The following is an 18,599-nucleotide window of genomic DNA, read 5'->3' as shown; positions in this document are numbered from 1 at the left end:
AGAACTTTAGAAGTCTACCTGATATTCTGTTGTACTGCGGATGAGCTGGGTTTCAAACCAAAAGTCTCAGTTCTTCCCACTCTTCCCTCCCCTTTCCAAAAGCAGAGATGCCTCACACCATGGCCACTGCCACCATAGGCCTATGGGGGAGTACTGCCAGACTACCACTAATGTTTCTTTAAAGAAAGGCTCTTCAGTCAGCTTGTAGTGAACGCTGCCTGGCCTGGGACTCACCCTTCAGGGCAGTGAGATCCCCTCTGGCCTAGGGCAGTTCCAGAAATGTATTCCGAGAACCAAGTCCTGAAACTGGTGACCCAAGGGCTCACTCTGTGCTCTACCCCACTGTGGCCAAGCTGAAGACAATGTCCACTTTGCTTTTTTCCTCTGCTTTTCTCAGGTAGAAGGAATCTTGTCCTATAGCCACAATAGCTGGGACTATGCTGAGTCTCACCTGAAGCCAGAAATTCTCAGGGTCTCACCTAAAGCCCCCCATATAGTACCTAAGTATTGCTGTTGGTTATTCAGGGCCCAAAGGCTTTTCAGTTAGCAGATGATGAGTCCTTCAAGGACTGAGTCCTCTTCAAAGTAGCAGGGTCCTTTCTGGCCCAGTGTGTGTCTAGAAATGTCATCTGGGAGCTAGGGCCTGGAAAGGGGGCTTCATGACTCTGACTGGTACCCTATCTTGCAGTGGCTGAACTGCTATTCAAGATGCAAGACAAAGTCCTCCCAACTTGAGTCCTCCTTGAGCAGATGGAAACGGTCTCTTTTGGAGTCATGTGCTGTGCTGCCTGGGATTAGGGGAGGGGTAATTCCAGCACTCCCTTAGCCACTCGGTGACCACCCCCGCTCCCTGCCAAGTCCACTGTGTCTGGGCCTAGTGCAGCACTAGGACTCACCTAGGAATTTCAACTTTATTTAAGCCTCCAAAGTACTTTAGCTTGGCAGTGGCAAGGCTTGCAGAAACTTAAATTCCGACAGCTGGGATCAGCAATTCTTCACTAGCTAGGGCTGGTTTAAATTATCCCTCTGTGGCAGGTGTCACGTGAGTTTGGTCTGGTTTTGTTTTCTGTTATAATAGGGAAGCTCTGAGTTCAATATCTCACAGATGCTGCAATCTTTCTCTCCCCAGCACTCAGAAATGCTCTCCACACCACACCCCTGCTGCTGGGAGGATGGGGAAGGGGTGGCGTTGGCGATTCCAGACTGTTTTTCCTATCTCTTCAGTGCCTCTTTCAGCAGTATGAAGTTAAAACTACTTGACTGTGAGTGCTCATCTGATTTTTGGTTCTTATAAAGGTGCTTTCTTTATGTAGATAGTTGTTAAATTGATGTCCTTGAAAGACGGATAATTGATGGAGTCTTCTGATTTCTTGCCTGGCGTATTTATTCATAGGCTTTTTATTTTATGTTTAAATATGTAAATATAAATATTTATGGATTTGCTATAAATTACCTCAAGCTAAGGTCACTTACAACCTATGAGTTCTAATATAAGTAGTAAGTAATCTTCTGTATTTCAGGAATCCAATGTGTCAGATTTTTGAGACTCACTAGAATAATTTATGAATTAACTTTTCTTAGCATCTATGTAATTCCCCAAGGTCAGATTTGTTTACTATCAGGTACTAATTCAGCCGATCCATAGAGCCACATAAATCTATTACAGAGCTTTTTACTGGGCAAGGTTAATCCTGGAAAGATGATGTGGTGATGGAAGGTAGTCAAGTAGGCAAACGATGAGGAAAAAACTGAAGCAAATCTCTTTCCTCCACAAGTTTCATGCCTCCTTTCTACACGCTCGGATCCCACTTGCCTTCTGTTGCTCAAGGATATTTCTTGAGGAATCAGTGGGGTAACATGTCCTCTGTCTCAAGTGTGAGAGATGGAAAGAAGAAGCATCTGAGCTTCCACAAGGTGCTCCTGCTCAGCACCTTGGGCAGTACATTGACGAGGAGATCTGGATTTATGAATCTTACATGAAAAAACAGGTAGCTCAGCAGTCTGATGAAAAATAGGGTGATGAAAAAGAGACAGCAAAATATCCTAAAAAGAGAATGCCATGAAACTGTTAACCAGAAGGTTAGAAAACTTGGAACAAAAAATAAATCATACCTGAATGCATATCTGTCTCCCAATTGATATTCTAATGTCTCTCATGGATTATCACCCCCTTTCTTGACAACCTTTTATAATGGCAGCTTCCCTCTCCCATGTTCTGGCCTATTGGTTATTCTCTATCCTTTACCATGTTTTATTTTCTTGGTAGCATTTATCACTAAAATAATTTTGTTCTCTTATTTTTTGTTTTATTTTTGGTTTTGTTTTGGCAAGTTGTTTTTCAAAACAGTTTCATTGGTTTATAACCCTCTAGCAAGGTGTAGGTTTTGTGGACCCATATCCTCGCCAACACTTGATTATCAAATGTAAACACTTTTGCTGATCAAATGGGTGTAAAATAATCTCTCACTGTGGCCTCAATATGCATTTCCATGAGGAACAGTGATGCTGAACATCTGTTGATAGGTTTATTGGTTTTACGTGTTTCTTCTTGCCCATTTGTCTACAAGGTAGTTTTAGCTTTTCTTATTGACTTGTAAGAGTTTGTTTTACGTTGTTGATATCAATCGTTTTGCATTGTGTGTAGTGTTATATATCCTCCTAACTTTATAACCTTCACTTGCTCTAAGATGTTAAAGAAAAAAATTATCAATTTTAATAGGGTATAGTTTGTCAATCTTTTCTTTAATTAGAATCAATGCTTTCTGTGTCCTTTTTACAAAAATTCCCTATCCCAAGACCTGAAAGATACCCATATTTTCTATTAAAAGTCTATGTTCATTTAAAAATATGTCTACAGATTCTTTATTACTCCTCCTTTCAAGAGAATTCCCCTCAATTGGAGTGTGGACTGGACTTAATAACTTACTTCTAAAGAATGGAATATGGTGGAAGTCACAGTATGTAGTGTAGCTTCCTAGATTACATCATAAAGGTATTGCAGTTTCCTCCATAGACTGTGGAGGAAGCCAGCAGTCATGTTGTGAGGACACTCAAGTGGCTTTATGGGAGGGTCTGTGCAGTGAGGAACTGAGACTTTGTGTCAACTACCAGAAAAAGCTTGCCAGATATGCAAGTTACTTACCTTGGAAATATAACTTCTAGCTCCAGCCAAACCTTCTAATGACTGCAATTTTGGTCAACATCCTAACTGCAACTTCTTGACACATATTAGCTAGAACCACTTGGCTAGTACCACCTGGCCCATAGAAACTGTGCCAATAATTGTTTGTTCTTTGAAGTCACTAAGTTTTTGGGGTAATTTATTATGTAGCATAGAAAATAATACAGAGTTTCGAAGATTTTTTTTTTTTTTTTTCAAGCATTTACATCTTTAACACATCTGGGCTTGCCTTTTGTATATACTGCATTTAGTGATCCAATCTCATATAGATAACCATTTTTTTTTCCTGCTGTTCTTATTGAACAGTTCATTCTTCCTTTTCCTTTGACATGCAGTCACTGTCACATACCAAAGTTTGCTATGTGCACAATTTCTGAACTCTTTGTTCCATTCCACTAGGCAGTTTTCCTATTCCTGTCCCAATACCACACCATAATGATTACTATAACGTCATAGTAAGTCCTGATATCTGGAAGGGCGTGTTCCCCACTCCCTGCTCTTTAAAACTGTCCAGGTTATTCTTGACCCTTTATTCTTCATATAGAGTATATTTTAGAATTATTTTATTCAGTTCCATGAAAAACCCTTTGGAGAGTTTGATTGAAATTTGGCTGAATTTATGAATCATTTGGAGGCAATTCTTACTGTTTTGATATGAGTTTCTACCCACGATTATGTTGTCTTCTTTCATTCATGTTATCTGTAACATTCTGTAATAATTTTTTATAAACCATCCTATGGTGGTCTTGATTGTTTTTTTTCCTTTCAACTGATGAGTTATTTAGGCCTTATGGCTTCGTTATGATTTGCATGAGCAAACCTTCACCATTTCTTTCCTGTATTATCCTTACCCAGCTGTTTTGGGGGTGCCTCTGCCCCTGGACAAATTCACTATACACCTTTAAAGGTCAAAAACAGCCCCTTCCCCTCCACTTTTCTCAAGTTTGCTGCTATGGTTGATCTTGGTGACAGGAGCCAGCACTCATTATAGCACAACACCTTGGTCAAAATTAGAATCAGAAGCCCTTGACAAATCTTCCCACCACTCTCCATGAAATTTGAGCCAATACACATGAGAAGGTTCTGGGATTGCATTCTCAGGGAAAATCCTAGGAATAGCCTAGCTTTCTTGTCTCTTGAGTTAGTGTCCAGTGTACCAGTGCCCCACAAGATGTAGAAGCAGAACAAGAAAAAAGACATTTATAGTTTGACATGATTAGCTAGATTTTCAGGATCTCTTTTCTAAGATTTCCTTCAGGATGCCAAGTCTGTTTAGGCAGACAGTCCTTATTCTAGAAATCCACACAGTCAATTCCATGGTGGGCCCTTGTGTTGGAGTATAAGAGAACAAGTAGGAGTTCTAGAGAAAATTCTTCTAGTTGTTTCAGGAATATTGTATCTAGGAATATTGAAAGATGTAATATTTCATTTATCTGGTATGAAGGGGTATTCTACTTAAGCAAATTTTCTAGATAATTGGAACTGACCTTTAAGCATCAATAATTTTACGTTAAACATTTTGATGGAACTCTCTCTAAATCATATTTCATACCATTTTGAATATATGTTTCTTTATGCCTTCTTAAACAGACTATATTGAATATAATTTGACCTTTTCTTGAAAATGTAGTAGCTTCATGAATACCAATTTTACTTTGCTATCACAGTGTTTCCCTCAGGATGAATATCTACTCAGGTGTTTGAATCTTAAATTCTTTTCAATTTAACCAGTATTTCAAGCAACCGTTATGTGTTAGATGCTCTTTCTCATAATGCTTGTCTCTCTTCTATCTCTTATTTGTCAGTGGTATACTAGCATGTGACAGGCTTCATTCTACTCTACCAATGCTACTAGGAAACCAGATACATGAAGCGAATCCAAATTGTTAAAGGGAAAAGGCGGTAAATAAGAGATTTGCCACATCTCTTTTACATAATCAAATTTCTATTTCTTAATACCACAAGGCTGTTGATTTTTAATAATGGAAAGTTGAGATTATTAATTACCTTTAAATAAATAAGTCATAACATTAGAATAGAGAAATACAGTCAAAGACGTTAGTTTGCTGACTTGTGTGTATGTGTGTGTGCACACGCATGTACAAGGTTCTCCTTGTCTAGACTTTTCTCTCTGTCAGGATGGCTAAATAGGGCTCCCAGTTTTATAGGAAGTTTACTTGAAGATATTTTACTTACTTTCTACTGAAAAATGTTGCTGTCTTTTGGGTAGGAGTACCCTGGAAGAAGAAGAAAGGATATTGATAAATAAGCAATTTCTGGAGGCTATTATCATTGTCCAATAATATTTAGTGAGCCATTAGTTATATGTTATTTAGATAACTTTAACAAATTCTTTTTATATGCATAAGCACATATAATTTTCAGGCCAAAAATTTAAAATATATTTATTATTATTGTTATTTGTCCTACCTTTTTACATATTTATATAACTAAACTAAGGCACAGAAAGTCAAAGTATGCTGCCCAAGGTCACATAGTTAGTTAGTGGCAGGATCGGGCCTGGAACCTGGATTGTCTGACCCCACATTCTTGGCTCTCTCAACTATACCATTCTATCTTCTGCTTAACCAGTGACCCTTAGAGAAGCTTATAGGCTAAGAAAACTACATAAACATATCTTAAGAGAGAAGTCTTAAAAGCTATAAAAATCTAAAGATGAGTGATCAAGTTTGGCTTCATCCCTGGTATGCAAGGTTGGTTCAACATACACAAATCGATAAATATAATCCATCACATAAACAGAACTAAAAACAAAAACCACATGATTATCTCAAGATGCAGAAAAGGCCTCTGATAAAATTCAACATCCCTTAATGTTAAAAACTCTCAATAACCTAGGTATTGAAAGAACATATGTCAAAATAATAAGAGCCACATATGACAAATCCACAGCCAATATCATACTAAATAGACAGAAGCTGGAAGCATTCCCCTTGAAAAATGGCATAAGACAAGGGTGCCCTCTCTTACCACTCCTACTCAACATAGCATTGGAAGTTCCGGCCAGGGCAGTCAGGAAAGAGAAAGAAATAAAGGGTATTCAGATAGGAAAAGAAGAAGTCAGACTATCTTTGTTTGCAGGTGGCATGATCCTGTATCTAGAAAACCCCATCATCTCAGCCCAAAAGCCTCTTCAGCAACTTCAGCGAAGTCTCAGGCTACAAACTCAGTGTGCAGAAGTCACAGCGTTCCTATACACCAACAACAGTCAAGCAGAGAGCCAAATGATGAAAGAACTCCCATTCACAATTGCTACAAAAAATAAAATACCTAGGAATATAGCTAACAAGGGAAATGAAAGACTCCTTCAAGGAGAACTACAAACTACTCTGAAAGAAATCAGAGAGGACTCAAACAAATGGAAAAACATTCCATGTTCCTGGATAGAAAGAATCAATAATTTCTAGATTCAATGCTATTCACATTAACCTACCATTGACATTTTTCACAGAATTAGAAAAAAATGATTTTAAAATTCAGATGGAACCAAAAAAGAGCCCCAATAACCAAGACAATCCTCAGCAAAAAGAACAAAGCTAGAGGCATCGCACTACCTGACTTCAAACTATACTACAAGGCTACAGTAACCAAAACAGCATGGTACTAGTACAAAAACAGACACATAGACCAATGAAATAAAATAGAAAACTCAGAAATAAGACTGCTTGCCTACAACCATCTGATCATCAACAAATCTGACAAAAACAAACAATGGGGAAAGGACTCCCTATTCAATAAATGGTGCTGGGAAAACTGGCTAGCCCATATGCAGAAAATTGAAACTGGACTGCTTCCTTACATAATATATAAAAATTAACTCAAGATGGATTATAGACTTAAATGTAAAACCCAAAACTGTTAAAACCCTAGAAGAAAATCTAGGCAATACTGTGGACATAGGCATGGGCAAAGATTTCATGATGAAAATGCCAAAAGCAATTGCAACAAAAGCAAAAATTGACAAGCGGGATCTAGTTAAACTAAAGAGCTTCTGCACAGGAAAATAAACTATCATCAGAGTGAGCAGACAACCTACAGAATAGGAGACAATTTTTGAAAACTATGTTAGACAAAGGTCTAACACCCAGAGTCTACAAGGAACTTAAACAAATTTACAAGAAAAAAACAACCTCATTAAAAAGTGGGCAAAGAACATGAACAGACACTTCTCAAAAGAAGACATACATATAGCCAACAAACATACGAAAAAAAGTTCGACATTACTGATCATTAGAGAAATGCAAATCAAAGCAACAATGAAATACCATCTCATGCCAGTCAGAATTGCTATTATTTAAAAGTCAAACAACAACAGATACTGGTGAGGTTGCAGAGAAAAAGGCATGCTTTTACACTGTTGGTGGGAGTATAAATTTGTTCAACCATTGTGGAAGAAGTGTGGCAATTCCTCAGAAACCTAGAGGCAGAAATACCATTTGACACAGCAATGTCAATACTGGGTATATACCCAAAGGAATATAAATCATTCTGTCATAGAGACACATGCACACAAATATCATTGCAGCACTGTTCACAATAGCAAAGACATGGAATCAACCTAAGTGCCATCAATGATAGACTGAATAAAGAATATGTGATACATATACATATTGCAGGGACATGGGTGGTATTGGAAGCCATTTTCCTCAGCCAACTAACCCAAGAACAGAAACCCAAACACTGCATGTTCTCACTTATAAGTGGGAGACGAATGATGAGAACACATGGACACATGCAGGGGAACAACATACACTGAAGCTTGTCAGTGGGGGTGAGGTAGTGGGAGGGAGAGCATCAGGAAGAATAGCTAATAGCTGCTGGACTTAATACCTAGGTGATTGGATGATCTTTGCAGCAAACCACCATGGAACACGTTTACCTGTGTAACAAACCTGCACGTCCTGCACATGTACCCCTGAACTTTAAAAGTTGAAGAAAAAAAATCTAAAGATGAGGCTATGTCCTGTATTTCTGTGGCATTCTTGTTTCAAAATATTTTCTGTTATTTCATTGTCCTTTAACCTTCCTTGTGAGATAAAAAGAGGAATTACGATCACATTTTAGAGCAAGTCAGGCATGGTGGTGGGTGCCTGTAGTCCTAGCTACTTGGGAGGCGAAGATGGGAGGAACCCTTGAGCCCAGGAGTTCAAGACCAGCCTGAACAACATAGTGAGAATTCCTCTTTCTACTAAGAAAAATTAGAGCTGTGGAAATGAGGCTCACAGAATTGGAATTACAAAGAAACTTTCAGGATTGTAAATTTTGTTCTGTAGTTTGAGTAAGATTACATGTCATGCCAAACAGTCAGTTCTCAGGCAGCCTGTCTCCAAAGATGCTCAGACAACATTAGGTCATTGAACCATCATGGGACCCGGATGAGCTTGATGTAGACAACTTTATTTTTTTCCTCTCACACATAGTTAGAAGGAATATTTTGATGAGCTGTGGGGAGAGATGGTAGGACACATTGGAGATGTCAAAAACTTGGTTCTACAGAACTAGGTCGAGTTAATTTCAAGGATTTTGTTTACTAAGCAGAATATGCAAGCTTCAGGGCCAGAATGACTTGTTCGGTACTCTAAGAACCACGGACATGGCCTAACATATATCCAAACATTTGGATGACCCAAGCACAATGGCCAATATTTGATATTTGCTTTTAAGGAAGTGATTAGTTCTCTTTTCTGAGAATTTATCTTGACTATATGTAATTTCTGATGATTGTTAACCTGGACTCTAAAGTCAATATAAATTACAAAATTAAAACCCAACCCAAGTTTAACCTTTTATCCTTGCTGCCACAAGATATCAAGCAGGCCAAGAGGATTGGTTCTCTGCATGAAATTGTTCTCTTTCCTTCAGACCTTTACATGTGTGCTGGTGGGTTCATAATGTTAAATATGAACAGACACTGAGACTGTCATAAAGAAGCAATAAGAAGCAATAGCTTTCTATGTTTTAACTCTCAGGCCAACTCTGACTAGATGATGATAGATGGTGGGCGCTCTGTGTTGAGAGAGATTAGGGACCATGTCGAGATCATCAGGAAAGAGTAATGTGATTGCAGGAGATGGAAGAAGTGGTGTATGTGCCCTATACTGGCCTCTTTCTATAGAGCACACCCTCAATTAAGGTTGCTTCTTGCCTTCATTCTGAGTTCTCTTAGGTCTTTGGCTAGTTTTTTAAGAGCCTGTTATTTGTATGGCTGAATGAGAAGAAAGTAGATTGTTCCTTAGAGTCTAGTTTGTTTGTTTAGGGTTGGAATGCTCTGTAATTATAACTGGTACTTCTCTTGGAAAATGCACATGGCAAGACTGGGTATACATTTGGTGCCTTAGAGTTTGCTGGAGATGTCTTTGAAAGGCAATGACACTGTGAGGAGCTGAAGAGAGAGTGGAGTGTTTACCTCATTATTTTGCCTGGTATGCTCTTTTTCCACAGAGTTCATGCTCACAAGTTTTGATCTATGAAGATAAGAGCCAGGACAGAAATTGAACAAAGTGCACTAAAATATTCATACTACACCATTGTTATTTTAAAAAAGCTTTATATTCTACATCTGTACTGTCCAATATTGTAACTACTGGCTTCCTATAGCTATTTAAATTAATTAAAGTTAAAATTCATTTCCTCAGTTGAGTACATCTTTTATGTACTCAATTGCCATATGTAGTTAGTTTTACCTACTAACTAGCACAGAAAATTCTGCTGGGCAACCTGTTCTAGAATCTTGGCTTAACAGTCAAGCCATAAACCAATGTTCAGCAGGGATCTTGAGTGACTTGAAGGTGTCCTTTAGAAACAAGGACCTACAAGTCCTAGGACCCTGGCCCCTAGGCCACAGTTTGTATTTGGCCTATATAGAAGCTATATGCAGTTTTGATCTCTTGTTCTTGATCTAAGGATTTAAAAATATTTCATAAATAGAAATATTGCTTGACTGCGTTAAGATTTAACTTACAAAGGGGGTCAAGAAATGAAGATGAGGTTTTTGGTAATTTCTCACCATTTAGACTCTTGACAAACTCAGTGTATTATGAGAAGTGCTTTCCTTTTATAATGTCTAATTTTAAATGTTTGTAGTTCAATACAGTGTACAGTTCTGATTTATATAATGTAGTAGCTGTGGTATGAGTCTAGAGATTAGTTTCATGCCTACCCAATATGGTTGGGTGTCCGTATATTTGGGGGAAGTGAGGATGGTATTAATTAAAAGGCCTTTCTGTGATATATAAGGAATAGCCTACTTATCAAGGTGACTGACCACCAACTCTTTTTAAAGTACGTTTATACTCTTAATGTCAACCCAAATAATAATGTGATAATGTGATAAAATTATGAAGGGAGATGTGTTTCTGAGGTCTTTTTAGAAGGATGGGAGAATGACTGGAAGTTTTAAGTTGGTGTGATCTACCGGGGTCAACCAGATCACTAACAGAGGGCAAAGATATGTGGTGTCGGAACTCATTCAATTCCACATAGAAACTGGTCTGAGAACTGTTTGCTCTGACTCAGGCTGAGATGGAGTTTCTACCAAAACTGGGATGTTCCTTTGCCAAAGCTCACACTTCTCTCTCAAGGAACCGAGCCTCTAGTTCTTCTTCTATTTTCTTCAATGTTTCCTGGTACTTCTTCAAAGAGAAACAAAGGAAGCCCCAGTTACTACTTAGGAGGTTTTTAATTTTTCTAAGCATAATGAGCACTTGTTATTTTACATGATACCATGAATGCTTGGTATTTCCACTGCCACTTTCTCTGCTTTCATAAACCTCACCCCACCACTACTCTTGATCTCTCACTACTCCTTACCACTGGATAGGTTTCTGGGCATCATTGACATTATAAATAGCAGAAGTGTGAATTATTAACTTAACAGCATAGAGAGTGGGAGAGCAGGGTAGGAATGCCCAGGGAGACAAAGACAAATAGAGTGATATTGGTAGCGAGGTGGGGTGCTGATGACCTTAAAGTCTCCCAGTAGCGCCACCTTGAAGTGTTGAAATTGCCCTGGACAGTATTCTTTGAAAATCCTGGTTCTATTTCATCCTGTACCTTAATAAACCCTTTGCTAGCCCTTTACCAAGAAGCTCTACCTTTATGTAGAGGGCTTGATCTTCACAGAGCTGGGTCACAAAAGCATACTCCTTCATTACCTGGGAAATCAAAATTTGGTTGTAAATATATTTCAGTAAATTGCTGTAAGAACACAAGCATACTTGCTTCCTCCAGTGTCCCAGCTCCTAAATGTGGTTTTCTAATTATTCTAAATATGTTTTCTTTTTTGCTGTACAGGTAAATGGATTTCCTTTGTTTAGGGTAAATAAGCTAAATGGGAGTTATTGGTCAAAGGTGGAATTTGGGAGCAGCTGGGAGAGGAATAGATAGATACTAATATTTGCAAGATATAAACTGTTGAGTGTATTCTGTAAAAAAAACACTGAAGAGAAGGTCACCTCAGGGATTGTGTTTGTCTTCCTTTTTTTACCCCTCCCTAGCCCCATCATGGTCTTGGATCTGGAACCTTTATGTAAATCAATCATTTGAGAAATAGATTGTCTGACCAAAGATCACATTTCCCTTTTCGGGGAGAAGTCACACTGAAGTTCCTGCTGTTACCTTGAGCAGCTCCTTCTCTTGGCGTGCATAGGAAGCTTCCAGCTGTTGTAACTTAACCTAAAGAAAACAAAAGAGACTGCTAACTTGGCAAGGTGAAAGCTGTGCAGGAATGGAATGCTGTCACCAAGGTGGTCTCACGAGCCATGAGGAGCCTCAGGGCCACGACTTCACACGTCTCCTGATGGAGGAGTTAAACTACCCAGCACCCTTTGCAGCTGCTTGTTAAACTTGCTCTTTTATACTCCTTATCTTTTAGTCCTCATCTGATGCTACCTTCATCCCTAAACTTCAGTTCTGAGCTTCCTACTCTTACTTAGCCATTTCTCTGAAAAACAATACCAGTTTTGAAAAACTTCACTCTTCCTTTTCCTTTAATATAGTCGATCAGGCTCTAAGGCATTTGTTCACTCCTTTCTCCCTCCCTGTATGCCTTGCTCGCCCTTTTATTTCCTTCAATACTTGGAAAAAGACCATTCTACATCAGCTGCTATGCTGGAGTGAAGCATGTGTGTGTCGGGGGGCAGGGAGTAGTACTTAGGATACAGTAGTAGACAGGATGGACTAGCTCTCCACCCTTGCAGAGCTGGCCTTCTAGTAGGAAGGCAACAAATACGTCTACATGATAATGGTATGTGCTATGAAGGAAACAAAAACATTAACGTTTAAAGATAGCGATGGTAGTGGTGGTGTGAGAGGAGGTGGTAGGTGGTTGGCAAAGGCCTCTGTGATGTGATGATACCTGAGCTAAAGCCTAAATGATAAATGCTAGCTAAATGGAGATCTGGAATAAAGATGTTCTCTGTGAAGGGTATGGCAAGGGCCAAGACTATGAGGTTATCACAGATTTGGCTTGTATGAGGGAGTCGTGTGACCAGAGCGTAAGGGAAATTGGTAGGTAGGAAGCAAGGTGGGAAAAGGTAGACAGGGGCTAGATCGTGTAGGGCCTTGTGGCTTCTAAAAGGATTTCGGTTCTTTGTTCTAATTGCAATGAGAAGGCGGGAGAGGCTTGAAGTCTAAAGACACAATCTGATTAATGTTTTTAGAGAATAGCCTTTTCTGTGTCTGAAGAAAAGGATTGTTTGGGTGTGAGAGTAGAAGCAGGGAGACTGGTTGAGAGGTGACTCCTTTTGTCCAGGTAAGGGGTTATGGTGGCTTGCAAAAGGATAGTAGTAACAGAAGTGGTAGAGAGGAACGGATACATTTGGGAGATAATTTGGCAGAAGAGCAGACATGCCCATTCTTCCTTCCCTTTTTGGCTCTGCTGTTCCCACTTTCACCTAGGTGCTATTATTTCACACCCAGATTCTTCTGAGAGTTGCTTCACTCTTCAGTTAGTTACATCCAGGACCAGTTATCCAAATGTGCTAAGGGATATATAGTTTCAAGCCAATAGTGTGAGTCACAAAGGGTTGAATTAGACACTCCATTAAAGCTGCTGCACTGATGACTAGCATGCCAGAGGAACAGACGCAAAAGAGATTCTGTACATTTCACAGAATTAGAGCTATCACCTGATAATTCAATAAAATACGTGGGCAAAGAGTAGTTCAAAGGATTAAAGAATACTCTAGAACTCTTTAGGGCTAGCCAGCAAAATAATGGCCATTATTCTGACTAACACTAGACTCTATTCTCTATTACCTGACATAGTGAGCACAGCCAGACTTAAAGTGTCACCACTCAATTCTGACTGGGCTTATTTTCTGGGAAAAATAAGTGATTTTGTAAGAAAATCAGTGTCCTGACCACTGGAATCATATGGCAAGTGCAGTCAGGGGTGTTTATAGCTCTTCCTAATTTGGGCTCCAATTTCTTCCAGATTTCTCTTTCCAGATAATTTACCTGAATGAGCACAGCCAAGCAAGCTTATTTGGTGGCTTTGGACTTCCTATTTTTGTGGTCATCAAAACTAAATTGGCCAGAAGATAGGGGAGTAATTCTCCATACTTTCATTTTCTATTTCTATTTTCTATGTATCCAAATCTTCAGAGGCTTCATACACACAACCAAGTGTAGGCTTTAGAGGGTAAAGAGAAGTTAGATAAGGCAAGGACAAAGATGTAATTCTAGAGAAGGTGTCAAAAAAATTTTATCTGTTCTTCTCTGAAGAAAAATAAAGTCTCCGCAATGCAACATGTCTATGTTAGCAAAATGGCACTTTACCCCCTGAATATATACAAAAAATTTCTCTCTCTCTCTCATCAAATAGGTTGTGGTTGGTCTCAGGTTCTTAGCTCTGGAACACAATTAGAGACATGCCAAGCAGAGTATGATGTGCTTAGCAGGTAGTGGTCACATTAAATACTTGAGTGACTAATTGAATCCTTTTCTAGATTGGAATCCATGACAGGGTACATAAATTGCCGAGCACTCAGTAGACTTACAAATCCTAGTTCTTCCTCTCTGAATTCATACATGCACCTCAGCAAGACTTTTAAATAATTACGTAAAACTTAAAGGAGAGAATATTTTATATACACAATTTCATTTAATCTTGAAACTGAGGCTAAGGGGGAATAATTAAATTACCCAACTTCATACACCAAATTATGTGCTGTGGCTTTAAACTGGGGACTTTAACTGCCCCCACATGTTACATATGCATTTGTGCCCTCCTCTTCCTAACAGAAGAGAGAACAATAAATAAGACTTAAGAGTGACATTCCTTACTAAGGGCAGAGAAGAATTCAGCACTCAGTGGCTCAAGCTTAAGCTTGATATGGGGGAAAACTACCAAGAATTTGTCACAACGTTGACAATGATTTCCAACTTAACAGCTTATTTCCTGGTTACATAGCCCGACCACATTTAGGATTGCTTTTTCATTTACCTTTGTCTCTTCTAGGGCTCCATCTGGACTGCTTTGTTCACACTTGGTTATCTTTTGTGATTTCCTTGTAAGCTATAGTTTCAAATAAAAAAATGTACTAAATTAAAAGGTGTAGAAGGCAAAGACTTTCTCTGGTGTGTGGAGATTAGTAACTATGGCCTTGATAAAACTTTCCAGGACATAGTCCTTTGGTAGATATTTGGTGACCTATGGAAAACATCTTTGTTCTACCTCCATCTTCTTCTCACTAGTCTTGGCCACTGATGCTAGAGTCCACTCAAGGCAGGAGTACTTTCCTTAACCCGTAATTCATACTGGGTTACTCAGGGATACAGCCCTCTACAGTAGAGGGCTACTCTCTACTCATGGTCAGAGAGTAGGGTAGTCATTGGAAGCCCACTGTATTCTGAGGAGGTATTGAGGTATTGGAAATGGCTAGGTAAGAAAAAGGAAATCCTTGGGGATTAAGTTAATTATTGTTGTTGTTGTTTGAAAGTTCTCTTTCAAAAGTAAAATTAACCTCTCACCACAAAGGTTCCAGTCAGTGACTTCAACAGAGTATCTGTTGGAACCCATTTTCTGGCGATAGAATGAAGAACCCATGAGATTACTAAATATTCCATCCATTCCTTTCCCCTCATGCTTACAGAGAAAATCCATAACATTTAGGTTATGAACCTTGGCCTCAGGAGAATGGATTAGAGAGTAGTATGCACTCCCCATACAGGCCTCGCTGACTTACGGGTTCCTCTATGATCACTTCCCCCCAACCTTGCCTCTTTGATGAGTGGGGCTGTTGTGGGGGCACTGGAGAACACAAGAACCCCACCTCACCTTTTGTTGAAGTTCTGTTATACTGTGAACCAATGTCTTATTCTTCCTTTCCTGTGAGAGAGAAATAACAGTGTAAGTCTGCCTCTGTACTCCACCTGTTCTCATTCAGTTGATTGCTGTCCATTTCACCCCAGCTATATTTTCCTTCAGTAACTTGACCTTATTTGCATAATGTCATGTGTATATTGAAATCAAACAACAGGTAAAATACAGGGATATAGATGCCCATCTGTAGGGCTTCCCAATTATTAAACATTGCCCAAGAAGCCAAACACATCCCCTTCCATGCATGGACAAATTCTGACATGACTTTTGAGGTGGCTACTCTTCATGTATAAAAAGGAGAGATAAGCTTATCTGATAATTGATGAAGGATGGAATGAGGAATGCAACCTATTAAACGGCTCTTCCCAACTTCTTGCTTACAAGTCTGGCTGTTTCTTCCTCCAGCTCCTGCAAGGCTCTTTCCCTTTCCATCGTGGTGCGGTTCTCCTTCTCCCACTCTTCATCTTCCACCAGGTCCCCCGTCTGAATGATCTCACTTTCCAGCCTGGACAACACAAGCATATGCCATGAAGACCCATGCTTGGCAGTTTCAGAACTGATAAAACACAGATGTCTGATATAAGGGAACTTTAGGGACAATGTACATGAATCTCAAGCTGAAAACTCTTCCTTACTGAATCCACAGGATCATGATCACTTCAGTATTATAAAAAGGAAGACCTGCCTGATTCCTAAGCCAAATACCCCAATGTTCTCTCAACTCCATCTTGTAGGAATCTATTTGAAACTTGCTGTGCTTCAGTGTTCAAGAGAAATGTTAAAGAATGAAGAAGTAACTTCCTGACACACAAGATAGAGGTCTCTAGAACAAGCAGGAAAATTCAGTTTTGGTTTTGATCCTCCACCCCTTCTTTGGATTGGGACCTTCCCTCATGAAACCTTAATACTCACCTCTGAATCTTATCTTCTCTCTCTTGGATTTTGAGAAGAAGTTTCTGATTTGCTTCATCCATTCTCTGCATATCCCTTTCAAGGTCCGTGTTCAAACTGATAATGTTTCTTTTTGACTGAGCCAATCTAAAGATTTCCATTTTCTCCGACCTATAGACTCAGCCCCCAAAATGAACAAGGGCCAGTTATCTGAAGATCAATAATCATTGGGCCAAAAAGGATATTTAGAAGATATCTAGTTTATTAACCTTGCTCTCTCTGGGGGCATACCATTTTCATTCTTGAAAAATTACATTTCTTGATCATGCTCTACAACTGTTTCGATAATTCTCAGCTCAGTCAGCAAGGGTCTTTCCCAGGCTTTCTCCTCCAAAGTGCTCAATCTAATAGTGCACCTCCACTCTGGTTTCATGAGAAGCTTTGCTTCCTTAGATAGCCCCTAGCATTGAAGAGAAATGTTTCTCTTGGAAATCTTTTCTTAGATAAACTATTCACAAAACCCGCTCATACAATACACATCTATTGAACACTTTTATCTCAGCACCTGGCACATCACTTCTGATTGGGGCTGGCATTCTGCATAGCCACAAGGGGTTTCCACCAGCATAATAGGGCTTCATTCTTTCCCTTCCTCCTCCCAGCTCAACACCTCTCCCTCACTTATCTGCTACAAAGTTTGAAATTTTTACCATGAGAGTCATTCCATTAAGCACACACACACATAGGCTCTAGGCATAGCTTTCAAAAATGCAAACATCTTTTTTGAAGTAAATTTAAATGAAATAATGGTAACTCTAGAGTATTTTAGAAAGGGTACATGGGAGGCTCTTGATATATTTTTCTTTTTCTTCTAATGTAAATTAATTCATTGGTTTGTGTTTGAATTGATTAACCACAACTAGTGTAGTGAGGCACCAGGGCTTTTGTTTTAGATAGGAATGAAGGATAATATTGGAAAGTTAAGTCCTATCTTGGAAGGGCTTGCTTGGATGGGGGATTTATAGTAATTACTTCAGGAGGGTATGGCATGCTTGGGGTCGGGTGTGGAGGTGGGTGCATAACAGGAGTAGAAGGTGAGAAGAAGGCTGGAAGATGAGGGAAGGGGTCAATAGCAAACCTGCTTTACACCTTGGTCTCTGGCTGTGGCTTTGCATAATCATGACTACTTAATCCAGTTGATCTTTCTTGTGTCCTTCCATTGTAGATTCCCTAAAATGCCAACAGAGATGTATCTAATGAATTGGAAAAATGGCTGCATTTGTCAAGAACAGAGTAACTGGGGAAGATTCCCAAAATGTAGAAACCAAATTAAGTTAACTTGTTTTCTCCCTCGAATCCCCACATTTTAACCATGACAAAACTCAGCCGTTTGATTCTTCTGCCCATGATCTGATTATACCCTAGTAAAGATACGGTCAGGATACAGAGATAATGCTGGAATATACATCCTATTAGTAGACATAGTCAGAGATGGTTTATCAACATAAAACCCTGTGGAAGTTTATACAAGACAATATAAAGAAATAGAGGTAATCAATACTTAAGTCTCTTTTTGCTCTAGGCCAGTTGCTTTCCATAAAGCACCATAGGCATGGATGTAGGTTTACAACTGCCCTGAAAAATAATCTTTGCTCTCTATCTTGGTGTATGCCAGAATTTCCAGATATTAAGATCTTTAGTATTAAAGCGGGCTCAGAAAACCAAGTACATGTAAATCATTTGGCTCTCTCTTCCCCTTAGTTTCTTTTTTTCCCCTTTATTTCTTCTATAAACTCTACCTCTCCCTTTTGGTGTATCTTGTCTCCCTGATCCTTCCCTAGTCAATTAGCTTCTGAGGAGTCTAATCTTTCTCCACTGGAACTATCCAGTAGAATCTCAGAACATTCTGAGAGGTCATGACTCTTCTTTTGACATAGGATGGGTGGGGCAACATGTCATAGTGGGGTGGGTGGCAATGGTTTCTCATCATTTGTGTAGAGTCTAGAGCCTAGATAAGTGTATGGATTTCATGGCCAAGTCTACCCTAAGTAGCAGTAGGTTCAACAGATTTGATTTCTGGGTAGTTTGAGGAGCAGCCTCTATCTTTTATTTCTCTGGCAGATAAAGCTCTCTTCCTGCCCCAGTGTGACTAAAATGGAAAGTCTAGGTCCTTTGGCCAGC

At 39.3% G+C, this 18,599-nt stretch overlaps 1 protein-coding gene across 5 annotated transcripts in view; it reads right to left on the bottom strand.

Annotated features, from left to right (window-relative positions):
- Nucleotides 1-18,331, bottom strand: part of TMCO5A (transmembrane and coiled-coil domains 5A) — a 34,307-nt gene extending 15,976 nt beyond the window's left edge. Inside the window, exons 1-13 of one of the 5 annotated variants that reach the window (XM_050796071.1) lie at nucleotides 18,218-18,331; nucleotides 17,557-17,648; nucleotides 16,710-16,878; nucleotides 16,440-16,589; nucleotides 15,909-16,032; nucleotides 15,483-15,533; nucleotides 14,649-14,720; nucleotides 11,819-11,875; nucleotides 11,296-11,355; nucleotides 10,769-10,833; nucleotides 9,609-9,666; nucleotides 5,378-5,418; nucleotides 1,657-2,043 (exon numbers count right to left, since the gene is read on the bottom strand). In XM_050796071.1, the coding sequence (XP_050652028.1) occupies nucleotides 1,845-2,043; nucleotides 5,378-5,418; nucleotides 9,609-9,666; nucleotides 10,769-10,833; nucleotides 11,296-11,355; nucleotides 11,819-11,875; nucleotides 14,649-14,720; nucleotides 15,483-15,533; nucleotides 15,909-16,032; nucleotides 16,440-16,579 (867 nt within the window). In that variant the 5' untranslated portion in view covers nucleotides 16,580-16,589; nucleotides 16,710-16,878; nucleotides 17,557-17,648; nucleotides 18,218-18,331 and the 3' untranslated portion in view covers nucleotides 1,657-1,844. Of the gene's footprint in view, nucleotides 1-1,656; nucleotides 2,044-4,240; nucleotides 4,581-5,377; nucleotides 5,419-9,608; nucleotides 9,667-10,736; nucleotides 10,834-11,295; nucleotides 11,356-11,818; nucleotides 11,876-14,648; nucleotides 14,721-15,482; nucleotides 15,534-15,908; nucleotides 16,033-16,439; nucleotides 16,590-16,709; nucleotides 16,879-17,556; nucleotides 17,649-18,217 lie in introns of those variants that run through there. The other 4 variants (XM_050796070.1, XM_050796072.1, XM_050796073.1 and 1 more) reach the window with 4 other exon arrangements.
- Between the last annotated feature and the right edge of the window lie 268 nt (nucleotides 18,332-18,599).

Source organism: Macaca thibetana, chromosome 7 (assembly GCF_024542745.1).
Source record: "Macaca thibetana thibetana isolate TM-01 chromosome 7, ASM2454274v1, whole genome shotgun sequence".
NCBI lineage: Eukaryota > Metazoa > Chordata > Mammalia > Primates > Cercopithecidae > Macaca > Macaca thibetana.
Note: the sequence above shows the minus strand (reverse complement) of the source record. Positions and strands in the feature narration are given on the sequence as shown.